Source organism: Anabrus simplex, chromosome 4 (genome assembly GCF_040414725.1).
Source record: "Anabrus simplex isolate iqAnaSimp1 chromosome 4, ASM4041472v1, whole genome shotgun sequence".
In the NCBI taxonomy this organism is placed as follows: domain Eukaryota; kingdom Metazoa; phylum Arthropoda; class Insecta; order Orthoptera; family Tettigoniidae; genus Anabrus; species Anabrus simplex.
In genome coordinates, this window is record NC_090268.1 from 260188491 (window position 1) to 260204148 (window position 15658).

At 39.2% G+C, this 15658-nt stretch overlaps 2 protein-coding genes across 3 annotated transcripts in view; one reads left to right on the top strand and one right to left on the bottom strand.

Moving 5' to 3' along the window:
* Window positions 1–4693, bottom strand: part of Ctu2 (Cytosolic thiouridylase subunit 2) — a 127351-nt gene extending 122658 nt beyond the window's left edge. For both annotated transcript variants that reach the window (XM_067145516.2, XM_067145513.2), the window contains exon 1: window positions 4489–4693. In XM_067145516.2, the coding sequence (XP_067001617.2) occupies window positions 4489–4556 (68 nt within the window). In that variant the 5' untranslated portion in view covers window positions 4557–4693. The remainder of the gene's footprint in view (window positions 1–4488) is intronic.
* Window positions 4694–11995: 7302 nt separating this feature from the next.
* COX5A (Cytochrome c oxidase subunit 5A) lies at window positions 11996–12997 on the top strand. Its single transcript, XM_067146440.2, has 2 exons — window positions 11996–12132; window positions 12341–12997. Exon 2 carries the CDS (start codon window positions 12358–12360, stop codon window positions 12814–12816), a length of 459 nt encoding a protein of 152 aa, XP_067002541.2. The 5' UTR covers window positions 11996–12132; window positions 12341–12357; the 3' UTR covers window positions 12817–12997.
* Window positions 12998–15658: the final 2661 nt, after the last annotated feature.

Sequence of the window (15658 nt, forward strand, 5' to 3'; positions counted from 1 at the left end):
GTGTTCTACAGAAATGTGAATATAGTAACTCAATACGGACAGGATTAACCAACATGGTGAAAATAATCAGTTAGTTTATTTCTCACGGTCTTCTCACCGAGGACATGAGTACATGCTCGGGCGGCTTACAATGCTGCCAACCTCTTCATTTTGGAACAAGGACTAGTGCCAAGCAAAGCGATAGCAGCGCATTCTATATTTGAAAGTGTGCAAAAGATGAATTAACTTATATTTCGGATCAGTAAGAAAATGATTAGTCTGGATTGGTAAAGTCCGGCTAGTGACAAAGCGATTGGTTTCGATTGGTTAGGTCTGGTTAGTGACAAAACCATTGAGCTGTAAAGAAGCAAAAGGGGTCTGAGGGCGCAAGCCCTCAGGTTAGGCCCACAAAGCGGCTTTTTAGGTCTCTAGCATTCTGTAGGGCGACAGCAGCGCATTCTGCATTAACGTAAGTATTATATTACATTACTGCTGTTGTGTATTTCACCTTGTTTCATTTTTATGGTGCTTTTTCTTTGTGCTTTTATTCAGTCGGGGTTGGTAACGCAATCTAAATATCAGCATTGATGGCAATGACGTCACATTCTGTTCACGTTGACCATGGCCAACTCAAATAGGTAGCTCCGGCCTACTACACTTGACAGTTCACACAGATGACTTGGTGCTTCGATATGGAAGCATGAGTCTTATTTTAATGATAGTTTGCTAGCACGCTGTTGTTATTTCAACATTATTAAAGGTGTTGGTTGGTGTTTTTCAAGGAACAACTGTACGGAAAAGCATCAGTAAAAGATGTGTTTTCGACAATAATATGCGTTTGCTACTACAGCATTGTAATTTGAGCAGCCTGGAGTTAGGAAGCATTGCTAGGTTATGCGATAGGTTACATGAACCCACTGAACAAACAAATTATCTAACATAATTTAATGATTATTGTTTAATTATTCAAATACCGTATGATTAGTATTATAATGTGTTAGTACCGAGCTCGATAGCTGCAGTTGCCTAAGAGCGGCCAGTGTCCAGTATTCGGGAGATAGTGGGTTCGAATCGCACTGTCGGCAGCCCTGAAGATGGTTTTCCGTGGTTTCCCATTTTCACACCAGGCAAATGCTGGGGCTGCACCTTAATTAAGGCCACAGCCGCTTCCTTCTCACTCCTAGTCCCTTCTTGTCCCTTCGTCGCCATAAGACCTACCTGTCAGTGCGGCGTAAAGCAACTAGCAAAAAAAAGTGTTAGTATACGCTCCTCTTTGCTATATGGGACGAACGTGTAGCGTGCCTGGTTGTATGTATACTGTAACTACCGTTCAAATAAGGAAGGGGCAATGTTAGCAGTAAAGAGAAAGAAATAAAATGAATTCGTGCTATACACAGAGAAAATATGCCTGTGTCTGTATTGGACATTTTTCTGAAAATCATATGATTCAATTGGACACGGCGAAAAGACCAGACATTTCATTTCAACTGTGCCCAAGGTAAAGCCTAAATGACTGATTATGCTGGGCAGTCATCATATATGTCACAACATAGTGGAAAGCAAAGGGATATTTTGGAAATGAAAATTAAAGAACCTGGCCAATTTTGGTGACAAACGTGTGTGTGTGGTTGTGTCTAAGATCTGTCATATTTTGTTATTCATAAACAATTGACAACGTCATGTGCTTGAACAAGCATAAAATTATGACATTATTTTTAGAAAGAACAATTCCCCTAGCGACTACTAGCCTACAGTCCAATTGAGTAGCCTTTATTCCAATATTGTTAATAATATGCAACATATGTTGAGTGCACATATCTCTGTATTTGTGTGTAATTTCTTTTGATAACGCTTCTTCAATATTATGTGTTTATAGGCTTATTATTGCATTTATTTTGCTTACATTATGATAAGAAGTACTGTATCAGTAGTATAGGAATTACATGCGACAGCGAAGACTTAGCACTAAGCATGTGACGTCACAATTCTTGGTAACAGACTTCTATATCAAGATTGCTATGCACTGACTAATAGGAATGCAAGTAATAGCTACCATGGACGATGGCGGGTGCTGCTCTTTATTATGTTATAAAAGTAAATGTACTTCGGGGGCAGGATGTTGGGTTCCTAGACATCGCAATGAACACATCTCTCCTCGAAATGGAATTCCAAGTAAGATTTGCATTATTTTCACTTCCTTATGTTACAAACTTTGGGCTGAGGAGTGTCAACTTATAGCGCCAACTTCGTGAGCCTCAAGGAGTCAGTCATCTCGATGAATTTCATGATCATTTACCTTTTTTAAACGACACCTTCATTCTTCTCAGTATCGGTGTTTCCTCTTTCATAAATAATAATGACAATTGATAACCAGTCTTTACCCCTTTACAACAACAATTGAGGACCGTTTTTTCAAAACTCGCTCATTGCAAAAATGGGGTGAATTGAGTTATATATGGGACGTGGATGTTAGGTCACTTGGCTTTCATGTCCTTAAACTGGTTTTAGCAAAAGTTGTTTATTGTCATCACAACAAGCCGCTAAATATGGGTCGTTTTCCCAAAACTCGCTCATTACTACGATATGCAGTATACAAAAACTCGCTCATTACAGCAAACGTCGCTAGACTGCTGGATATTTTGCTGACATGTAAGATTCCATTGTTTTTTAATGTATGAATGTTAGTATCCGGACCTTAACATCAATAAAATTTACATTCAGTTCTGCAAAGAAAGAGATTTAGAAGGGAAATCAAAATGTTCAATCTCAAAGTACAAGCAAATTTTCTACACGAAATTCAATTTAGGTTTTGGGAATCCACACTCAGATAGGCCTACATGTTCGATGCGTAAAATTTTTTTATTGATAATTAAAGATACGAAAAATGACGTTGTAAGGAACAAGGGTCGTACTGATTATAAATTACACAAAGCACGAGCTAATAAATTTTTTGCCATACGTAAAGAAACGGATGATAGTCATGTTGATGTTATATTTGACATGCAACAAAATTAACCTATTCTTAAAGTATCTATAGGGGAAGTTTTTACTTGAGACAAGCATGGTTATATAATCTTTGTGTCATGACAAATGAAAAGCTACTGGCAAAAGTAAAGTTTTCTTTTAAACGTGGTTGGAGACAGAAGGGGGTCGTGGATCGAATGAAATAGCTTCGGGTGTAAAAGACTATCTTGAGCACTTAGAAAATAATCTTCGCAAGGAAGGGGCTGGATATTAAAAAAAAAAAAAAAAAAATCAGGCTATTTTCAGAATAGTATTTTATTAGCATCTGTGGCACGTTTCCTCGAAAAGTCTAAAGTTTTCACATCAGTTGAACATTATTTTCCCATTCGAGGTCATAACTTTTTGGTGCCAGATCGAGTGTTCAGGAACGTAGAGAAAAAATACAGAGAGAAAGAAGAGATTGCATCGCCTATAGAGTATGACAGCCTACTCAGTGATCACGGACAGGTGAGATCGGAACATCTACGATCTGAAGGCAAAATCAATAAAGATTTTGAAAGGGAAGCTACCTTTCAACATCACAAAACATGAAAACTTCAAGGTACAAGTCGCTGTTCGATACACATACAGTGGTGAATCAACCATTGCAGAAATACTCAATAAAGGAAAGATTTCCTTCAAAGAAATTGACTTGGCTCCAAAAATGGAAACAGTAAATCATGTTAGTAATGAAAAGAGCCAAGATATGGCAAAGTTAATGAAAATCATACAAATACCTCGGGAAGCTAAGGAGTTCTATGAAGTGGTTCTTAAGGGAAAACATACCAAGAACAAGCTTAATGTAAGTGATATGATAGAGGATACAGAAGTTGGGGAAACTGATTGAGAAATAAAGAGGTCTAGTCAATAAAGACAGAGATTCATTAATTTTATGTCTGTTAAGTTTTGAAACACTAGTATCGTATATACCATTACCACTACCATCCTTCATTTATAGTACTGTGATAATGTCTGTGTGTAAATTTTGACATTTTATCTTCTAAAATCTGTTTTATATATGCTGTGGAGGAAAGTTTTACTCAATAGCATTATGCAATGCGAGAGTTTTGAAAAAAAAAACGAACATTTTCCCCTACCTTCTTTGGACAAACTATTCAAATTTGTGCTTTTGGCTATACTTATATCAGATTGTAACTAACAAATAAACTGTTAAGATGTGCTTTGTCAAATTATCCTTTTTACTCTATTGTCTAACCAGTTTTTTCTCTCTCCTGAAAAATTATGATTTTGCAAGGAGCAAGTTTTGAAAAAACGGTCCTCAATTACCACCGCACCGGTGTTAATCCAAAGTAACGACATATTACATAGCTACTTGACAGCTATACTGCCAAACCCATATCTAACTAATTCCTTTAAGATGAGAAAGACAATATTTTCCTCGACAGCTCCTGTGTCGAGGTATATTGAAGATACTTGAATAAGCTCCTCTCGGTGGTTATTTACCTTCCAATGTCAATTTGAAAAGTAAACATTAATTCTACTTACCCGATAGGTGGCTTAACTTCCATGAACTGATTTCCATCGTCCAATTCTTCTTCATTTACACTACACATCGAAGAATAATTGGTCGAATTTTATATATATATATATATGAGTAAAATCCTCACATTTAAAAACTAACCTCTTTCTCGCACACCAACTGTGACACCTATCGACACGCACATGTGCGCACATGTATCGTACCACGGCCGACTTGATGCGTCGCTCCAGGAGGCTATCGCAGCAAGGGGTCAATTTGGCAGTGGTTATGCAATATGGAAACAAAGAATTAATACTGAATCGGGAAAATTTTACTATCTATGCACAAATATGGATATTAAATAAAGATTTTACTGCAGCCAATGGCCATTAAAATATGTCTATATGACTAATTACATCAAACAGAATTTGGTTAGTCTCATCAGTCTTTTACCACACGTCATCACATGATATAAGTCGCAAGTTTTCTGGCACAGAACACATATACATTCCTTCATCGGGGTGTGGAAAGTTTTGTTATCAATCAATCAGTCAAAACTGATCTGCATTTAGGGCAGTCGCCCATGTGGCAAATTCCCTATCTATTGCCTTCCTAGCCTTTTCCTAAATGATTTCAAAGAAATTGGAAATTTATTGAACGTCTCCCTTGGTAACTTATTCCAATCCCTAACTTCCCTTAACATAAATGAATATTTGCCCCAGTTTGTCCCCTTGAATTCCAACTTTATCTTCAAATTGTGATCTTTCCTACTTTTATAAACGCCATTCAAACTTATTCGTCTACTAACCGGAATGTCATTCCACGCAATCTCTCCGCTGCCAGTTCGGAACATACCAATTAGTCGAGCAGCTCTTCTTCTTTCTCTCAATTCTTCCCAACCCAAACATTGCTATATTTTTGTAACGCTACTCTTTTGTCGGAATCACCCCGAACAAATCGAGCTGCTTTTCTTTGGATTTTTTTTCCAGTTCTTGAATCAGGTAATCCTGGTGAGGGTCCCATATACTGGAAACATACTCTAGTTGGGGTCTTACCAGGGAATTATATGCCCTCTCCTTTACATCCTTACTACAACCCCTAAAAACCCTCATAACCATGTGCAGAGATCTGTACCCTTTATTAACAATCCCATTTATGTGATTACCCCAATGAAGATCTTTCCTTACATTAACACCTAGATACTTACAATGATCCCCAAAAGGAACTTTCACCCCATCAATGCAGTAATTAAAACTGAGAGGACTTTTCCTATTTGTGAAACTCACAACCTGACTTTTAACCCCGTTTATCAACATACCATTGCCTGCTGTCCATCTCACAACATTTTCGAGGTCACGTTGCAGTTGCTCACAATCTTGTAACTTATTTATCACTCTATAGAGATTAACATCATCCGCAAAAAGCCTTACCTCCGTTTCCACTCCTTTACTCATATCATTTATATATATTAGAAAACATAAAGGTCCGATAATACTTCCTTGAGGAATTCCCCTCTTAATTATTACAGGGTCAGATAAAGCTTCATCTACTCTAATTCTCTGAGATCTATTTTCTAGAAATATAGCAACCCATTCAGTCACTCTTTTGTCTAGTCCAATTGCACTCATTTTTGCCAGTAGTCTCCCATGATCCACCATATCAAATGCCTTAGACAGGTCAATCGCGATACAGTCCATTTGACCTCCAGAATCCAAGATATCTGCTATAACTTGCTGGAATCCTACAAGTTGAGCTTCAGTGGAATAAACCTTCCCAAAACCGAATTGCCTTCTATCGAACCAGTTATTAATTTCACAAACATGTCTATATAATCAGAAAGAATGCCTTCCCTAAGCTTACATACAATGCATGTCAAACTTACTGGCCTGTAATTTTCAGCTTCACACTTTCCTTTATACACAGGGGCTACTATAGCAACTCTCCATTCATCTGGTATAGCTCATCCGACCAAACAATAATCAAATAAGTACTTCAGATATGGTACTATATCCCAACCCATTGTATTTAGTATATCCCCAGAAATCTGATCAATTCCAGCTGCTTTTCTAGTTTTCAACTTTTGTATCTTAATGTAAATGTCATTGTTATCATGTGTAACTTTTATTACTTCTTTGGCCTTAGTCTCTTCCTCTATCTCGACATTATCCTTGTAACCAACAATCTTTACATACTGCTGACTGAATACTTCTGCCTTTTGAAGATCCTCACATACACACTCCCCTTGTTCATTAATTATTCCTGGAATGTCCTACTTGGAACCTGTTTCTGCCTTAAAATACCTATACAATTCTTCCATTTTTCACTAAAATTTGTATGACCGCCAATTATGCTTGCCATCATGTTATCCTTAGCTGCCTTCTTTGCTAGATTCAATTTTCTAGTAAGTTCCTTCAATTTCTCCTTACTTCCACAGCCATTTCTAACTCTATTACTTTCCAGTCTGCACCTCCTTCTAAGTATCTTTATTTCTATATTATAATAAGGTGGGTCATTACCATTCCTTAGCACCCTTAAAGGTACAAACCTGTTTTCGCATTCCTCAACAATTTCTTTAAACCCATCCCAGAGTATGTTTACATTTTTATTTACCGTTTTCCACCGATCAAGGTTACTTTTTAGAAACTGCCTCATGCCTGCTTTATCAGCCATATGGTACTGCCTAATAGTCCTACTTTTAAGACCTTCCTTTCTATCACATTTATTTTTAACTACCACAAAAAACAGCTTCATGATCACTAATACCATCTATTACTTCAGTTTCCCTATGGAGCTCATCTGGTTTTATCAGCACCACATCCAGGACATTTTTCCCTCTGGTTGGTTCCATCACTTTGTGAATCAGCTGTCCTTCTCATATTAACTTATTTGCCATTTGTTGGTCATGCTCCCTGTCGTTCGCATTTCCTTCCAAATTGACATCCAGCAAATTCAGATCTTCCGCTAAAATCACATTTCTTTCCATATCGTTTTCCACATAGCTGACTATCCTATCAAATAATTCCGAATCCGCGTCAGTGCTACCCTTTCCCGATCTGTACACTCCAAATATATCAAGTTGCCTATTATCTTTAGAAATGAGCCGTACACCTAGAATTTCTTGTGTTTCATCTTTAACTTTTTCGTATCTTACAAATTCTTCTTTCACCAGAATGAACACTCCCCCTCCCATCATTCCTATCTTATCTCTATGATACACACTCCAGTGCCGTGAGAAATTTTCTGCATCCTTTGTATCATTTCTCAGCCATGATTCAACTCCTATTACAATATCTGATAAGTATATATCTATTAAATTACGTAATTCTATTCCTTTCATTACAATACTTCTGCAGTTCAACACTAACAATTTTATGTCATCCCTACTTGATTTCCAGGTCCCTGCTCCCTTATCACCGCTCCCAGGGCCATCCACTTTCCCTGAATGAACCTCCCTATTACCCTTCCAAACAAATTTCCTAACTTATACGTACCACTGCGGTTTAGATGAAGGCCATCCGAGCGCAGATCCTTGTCTCTTACCCACCCATTAGGATCTAGAAATTTCACTCCCAGTTTCCCACATACGCACTCCATAGTCTCATTTAAATCCCCGATCACCCTCCAGTCAGTATCCCTCCTACACAGTATTCCATTAATAGCAACCTCCGCTTTCTTAAACTTCAACGGTGCTGCATTTACCAGATCCCACACATCTCCAACTATGTTGGTACTTATATCAGCTTGCCTTACGTTGTTGGTACCAACGTGAAACACTACCACCTTCTCCTTCCCCTCCTCCCTCTCTTCTACTTTCCTCGACATCTGCCTCAACCTAATTCCTGGATAACATTCTACCCTGGTTCCCTTTCCACCACACACTTTCCCCACGTGTCTAACGATGGAATCCCCCATGACCAGAGCCTCAACCCTACCCACCTCATTTGATCCCCTCCCCTCCTGGTCAGCCCTATATTTCCTGATAGCTGCAGAAGCTACTTCCTCCTCTCTTTTCTCCTTCCGATGACCTTGTTCCACCTGTCTTTTCCTATCCTCTACTGTACATTTCCCTTTCCTACGTTTTCCCTTCCTCCTACTTCCACACATCTCAGCAACAGTTCCCTGTCCCTCATCTTCCCTCTGTTGTTCTACCTGGAGTGACTCGTACCGATTTTGCACAGACACCTGTCCTGAATTCTGATCCTGAATAGAGCGCTTAGCCTGCAATCTCCTTCCCCTTAGAACATTAGACCACCTGTCTTCTACAACTCCTCCCTTTCCTTCCCATCCCTCTTGTACACCTACTGTAACCTGTACATTGTTTGAGGGAGTCCTATCTTCCTTCCTGTCTTCTGTGAGAATCCTAATTATCTCCCTCAAACTTTCCAACTCCTCCCTTATAACCCTCAATGCCTCACCACACCCACAGTTCGTACTCTCGCGCTCCTTAGCCATTCTTTACGGAAAAAAGGAAATTAAAAATAAAATAACTTATTTGCAAAAAGTAAATGAACTGAGGGATATATTGTCTGGGATAGTACACAACAATAAGGTCATTAATATACGACTACACTACAATACTACTTAATCGTGCTCTATTTTTATCCTACAACCCCTAACAGGATAAAAACTGCTGTTTATTACTGAATATCGAAAGTAATACACAAGAACTACACAATTCCAGACTGCAATTAAGCCTATCCTAATTACAACAACAGTATTTTAGTAAGAGTTTCTACGGATACCTCTACTACACCAGTACTATACAAATATTTTACAATAATAAAAGAAGCACACTAAATTCTAATAGGATATTACTCGTATACTACTGTACAGTACACTACAGTAATTTTTAAACTACTTTCATACGTATCCTAATTACGGTACCGGTACCGTATGTCTCTACTAAGCACAACGGAAATGAAATTTGGAAGAACTACTGTACTCAAAGATTACCAACGAAGCTAAATGCTTAGACCACTGCCTGCTCGATCTGCATCCGATGGCTGCTTATACTGCCTGCTCATTACAACATTTTAACATGGCACTAAATGAAACACTCCGTTTACAAATACCCACAGCAGGTGGCAGCACTAACCGGCTCCAGACCTGTCGGAATGAAATAGCGGGAAATAGGATAGGCTGTACTTGTTTTCAGTGAAAATGGTGTACTGCTGCGTGCCTTTCTGCAAATCAAAGAATGGGAAACCAGAATGCCGTGATATTTCATTCCATGATATACCTTCAAGTACACAATTGCGTCGAAAGTGGTTAAATATTATATCCAGGGAAGGAAACAGCAAGGGAAGTAAATGGATTCCTGATTATTCCGTGGTTTGCAGTCTACATTTTGTAAATGACGATTTCAAAGTGACCAGCAAAACACGAAAATTAAAAACAGGATCTGTACCCAGCCCTTTCCCTGATTATCCAGCTTATAAACAACCGCTAATTTCAGAGATGATTAAGAGAAGGGATTCAAGCACAGGGACGTCTAACAAGAGCTCTTCAAACACCATTGCAGAAAATGGTAAGCGTAAGGTTTGAAGTATTACATACTAAATAATATAATATCTGGGGACACTGTACTGTTAATGTGAAGGTACAAAACAGAATAATATGCTGTAATAGATTCCATTGTCCGCCTCTGTGGTGTAGTGGTTAGTGTGATTAGCTGCTAACGCCGGAGGTCCGGGTTCGATTCCCGACTCTGCTACGAAATTTGAAAAGTGGTACGAGGGCTGGAACGGGGTCCACTCAGCCTCGGGAGGTCAGTAGAGGTGGGTTCGATTCCCACCTCAGCCATCCTGGAAGTGGTTTTCCGTGGTTTCCCATTTCTCCTCCAGGCAAATGCCGGGAGCTTCCTCTTGTTAGCTCCCACCTCAGCCATCCTGGAAGTGGTTTTCCGTGGTTTCCCATTTCTCCTCCAGGCAAATGCCGGGAGCTTCCTTCACCCTTCCTTGTCTATCCCTTCCAAGGCCCCTGTTCAGCATAGCAGGTGAGGCCGCCTGGGCGAGGAACTGGTCATCCTCCCCAGTTGCATCCGCCCGACCCAGAGTCTGAAGCTCCAGGACACTGCCCTTGAGGCGGTAGAGGTGGGATCCTTCGCTGAGTCCGAGGGAAAAGCCAACCCTGGAGGGTAAGCAGATTAAGATTCCATTACGAGTCTTTTGCTAGCAGTATAATATCGTGTCAATATACTGCTCTTTTTATTACTATTATTATTTACACAAGTAGGGCCTATTTAGTTAATTGGTTAATTCCAGTGTTTCGGGGGCTGGGGTGTGTATGGCATCTTCAGCATTAGAAATCATCCTAGGTAGGGCTTTCATCTTCACAGATATGCAAGTCGCCTAATAGGCCGTCTATTATTATTATTCCCTGAGTATGTACTTGATTTACTGGAAGATTTTCGTGAGCCCCTTGAGTCAGTGTGTGTCACTTCGGAAACTGCTTACCAGGGATTAGTGTGTGGTTATTTAGTGCGTGTAATCGAAGAAAACACAGAATGCAGCACGTGCTTGAATAACGTTTCTACCTCATTTAATTCATCCCCATTAATAGCTGCGCTAGCCCTAGCAACGATTTATTGGCCTAATTATGAGGCTTCAGAAATTTGTTGAGACGGCTCTACCGTACTGCAAGAAATCTTCAAGTCTGCTCCAGATTATAAAAAACTATGTTCTACCTTCTTTGTGCCAATGTAATTTTTTAAAGTGTTTGAGTAACAATAAGCACCAGGAACTTGTGTCAGAAACTGTGCTGGCCAAAGTCGTGAAACCTCTACTTAGTAATGTAGGGAAGTACCATACAGACAAATTTTCCAGGTTTTCTTGTTCGTCGTAACCTCTTTCTCGAAAAGTGCTGAAGCTATAACTCTCTAGAGCACCACTTTATACGTAAAATTCTTTAATATTTCTCTTACTTTCAGATTTTAAATTTTGCTGGTATGCTTATCTAGTTGTATTCACGCGGTAAATATGTACGTTTGGTGCTGCCATCTAGCGGCAGATTGTTTGTAAGGCGTGTTACACGTTTGAGTATGGAATGAGCAGGCAGTTTATGCAGCCATCGGATGCAGATCGAGCAGGCAGTGGCTTAGACAAATTATTATTAGTATTACGGTCTAATAGACACACACGAAAGATAACACACGAAGATAGCAGGCAAGATACGGCACTATCTAAATGTACCGGTATGTACTGTACGCGCATTTTTTAGTGATAGATTTTTGTACTCTTTGAGGAGTAAGAAGGGAGCACTGCCGGTTCCGGTAAATACTGCCAACTGAATGGAAATGAAATCTGAATTGAATCGATAATATGATCGATCGATATGTATTTTCTAAACATTTATTATCTTAACGCCAACAACTGTGTCACACACACAATATATAATACTATATAATATTTCCGGATGTGAAACGTGTACCTAGCATGAATTCTATCACTAAAAAGTGCGCAGATAGTAGGTACATGTTTGTTGTTTGCCATTTTAAAATCGTGATCTTCTAAAGTCAAATTTATTCTCTGTGATCGTTCCTAGAGAATTACACGGAATAATTAAGAGAAAAGTTATGTAATCTTTTGTATTCTTAGATCCCTGACCATCAGATATCCGTTCCTGGGTTGTGTCCTGTGGGTTCGTTATCTGCTTTAGGAACGTTTAGCGAGGTATGTAAATGGATATGTGGTTTTAAAATATGGTAAACTATTGAGAAGTTTAGTGTTGAGTTATTCTAATTCGGAATAAGTTAAATTCGTTTTCGGGGAAGAGGTTTGGTTTTTTCTGCCATATTGCATTAATTTCATTCGCAGTATCTTGCTGTGGAGGAAGTATGTGTGAGAATGTATGATTAAAGACATTCATTTCATATTTCAGTTGAAAAGCTAACCAAAATGCTGAGGACTGCAGTATGCCGTATCCATTCTGCAGTGAGAGGTGTAGTTCTTCAACAGGCTGTGCGAACGTCTCCGGTTTCAACTCGGTACATGTCCAAACATTCCACTGAAACAGATGAGGAATTTGATAGCCGTTACGAAGCTTTCTTCAACAGACCGGACATCGATGGTTGGGAGATACGCAAAGCAATGAATGATCTTTGTGGTATGGATCTTGTACCTGAGCCAAAGATAATCAATGCTGCTCTGAGAGCTTGTCGCCGAGTCAGCGATTACGCCCTTGCTGTGAGGTTTCTTGAAGCAGTAAAAGATAAATGTGGAGGAAAAGTAAAGGAAATTTACCCATACATTCTTCAAGAAATTCGACCAACCTTGGACGAGTTGGGTGTTAACACACCAGAAGAGCTTGGTTACGACAAGCCGGAATTAGCCCTAAAGAGCGTATATGATATGTAGTTGAAAGAACAAAGGTTATTCTAGAAATTGTTACTAGTTAAGTTAAAAAAGTGTTTGAACGTTTAACAGTTCACATATAAAGCATAGTGATGACTTACCGTGTGGTTTTTTTTCGTTCATATTGTGTCGTATGTACAGCTGTACACACTGCAAACCATAAATAAAATTGAACTTTAAGGTTGCTGAGAAGTATTTTTGTGGTGTGATTGGCTTATAATGTGAAGTGTGTGTTGCATTTTTGTCATATAATTTGGACCATTAGAATACTTGGGTGAAGCTCTAGAGGCTACTGTGCAGTGTTAGTAACAAGAGGCTGCACTATGTGGCGCGTGCAAAGTGACTGTCCTTTGTTTAATACTTAGGTTTCCACTAGTAGCGCCGAGGTAAGTAGAGGCACTGCCTTCGTAATGTCCAGGCCGTACTGTACCTCTGATAATGTCACGCTTTGGGGGGGACTTGAAGGCGATACGCATACACTCTGATTGAATAACACACTCGTTTAAATTACTTAAAGAACTGGTAACACCTTATAAAACCAAAACCTATCCTCAAATATTTGTTAATTCTGACATAGAATGCATATCCTTCCCCATAACGTTCTATTTCTCGCATATATTCGTTTGCGTGAGTACAGTCTAACACTTTGAAACATATTCTTGCGATTTTATCCATTTTCTGGTCAACTGGAACATTAACATCATACACACTGACAGAAAACGGTACCCAGAAAACATGCAGCCAATTACCATTACTATTTATTACAAAAATTTTTGTACCTCACTGTTTCCTCTCCATGAAAACTGCAGCTTCCCTGGACCTCTTTCAGGAAGTTACACCAGTATGAAGTAGGTCTGCTCTCTTTGAAGCACTTTGTTGAATACACAAGTCGGTGTGAATTATGGAAAAGTTATTTAAAAATATATTCACCCAAATATATATAGGCCTACACTGTCCGGCCAGGTCTTCCAATTTCTTCCCGCAGTCTCAAATGACTAGGGAATCTGCCATCTGCATTGACTCCAAAGCTAAGAATTTTGTGACACTTAAGATTGTCTGAATTTAGAAATACCATCTTATATGTACCTGACACTAACACACAAAATACTTTGTACACCTCAATTCCAAGTTCTATTGACATGTCTGATGGATACTTTAAGCCCCCTCGATTTAGGAAATTCAGATATATTACTTCTGGAGGTAATTCATAAATAAGATCTGAATCTGTCAGAAGATAAGATTTACATAAATCACACTGCTGTTTGATACTCATAATTTTTTTTTTTTCTATTTGCTTTTCGTTGCACTGACACAGATAGGTCTTACGGCGACAATGAGACAGGAAAGGTCTAGGAATGGCAAGCGGCCATGGCCTTAATTAAGGTACAGCCCCAGCATTTGCCTGGCGTGAAAATGGGAAACCACGGAAAACCATCTTCAGGGTTGCCGACAGTGGGGTTCGAACCCACTGTCTCCCGAATACTGGATACTGACCGCACTTAAGCGACTGCAGCTATCGAGCTCGGTGATATCATGAATAAGACTTGCATTTTCAAATACACCGAATTCAGATAAGCTGTAGGTCTGATTACATAAAAATATAGAGCCTACCTAATGTTACCCACTTTTATCACATAATAAAAAAAATTTAACTCGCCATCTGGACGGGACACTCTTATTTCACTCAGACCGAGCTCGATAGCTGCAGTCGCTTAAGTGCGGGCAGTATCCAGTAATTGGGAGATAGTGGGTTCGAACCCCACTCTCGGCAGCCTCGAAGATGGTTTTCTGTGGTTTCCCATTTTCACACCAGGCAAATGCTGGGGCTGTACCTTAATTAAGGCCACGGCCGCTTCCTTCCCATTCCTAGGCCTTTCCTGTCTCATCATCGCCATAAGACCTATCTGTGTCAGTGTGACGTAAAGCAAATAGCAAACAAAAAGTAAATTTTTTAACCTACAGTAGTAGTCCAGGCGCCATTATCCATTGCTTCTGCCAAGGATCACGGGCACTGGCCGACATTACCATACTACATGTAAAAGCTCTCATTTTTAGGTCCGTATTGAAATTCGTTATAAAATAATACAAATATTGATTTGCTTTCCACCTATTCAATACAATAAAAAGTTTTTATTGTTACGATTTTATCCTTGACATAATGCTACAGTTGGGGTTAGACATGTTTCGCTCGTCCACCAAGCATCCTCGGCCATTCTAATGTCTCGAGGTTTAATTATGATTTTGTTGTATTTACAATTAATTGTACTTAATTATAGCAAATAGCTTAATATGATAATAGTGGAAACTCCAGCGAGAAACTGGCGACACCGCTTCTGCGTGCCATCTAGCGGTTCGAGAGGCTAACTACTCTTGCTACTGCTGTCAGCTGTGTACGCCAGAAGTGAATTATTTGTACTTCAGATAGTTTTGTGCTTGTTATGTATCACGATTTTGGAAATGGCAGGAAGAGGAGTTATTTGTGCTGTGTATGGGTGTTTTCATTACAGAAGACAAAGTGATCGCAAGCCGTTTTACAGATTTCCTAACAACAAAGTGCTGTGAGTATAGGCCTACCTCTTAATGTTTACGTGCCGGTATTTTTTTCTATTTATGAGAACATACCTTCTTTAAAATATTGTTATGATTAAACCTATGAATTTAATCGATTTTTAGGTGTACTCAGTGGGTGAAGAGCAGATGGACAGATTTAGATGAAAGGTATGAGGGTATGTTTAGCCACCAGGGTCCTCAGCCATTCTGTAGCTTCTGGAATGCTAGTTCATGTGTCATTCAATTCTTTGCAATCAAGTGCTGCAAACACTGCAGAGTTTATAGAAATGTGTGA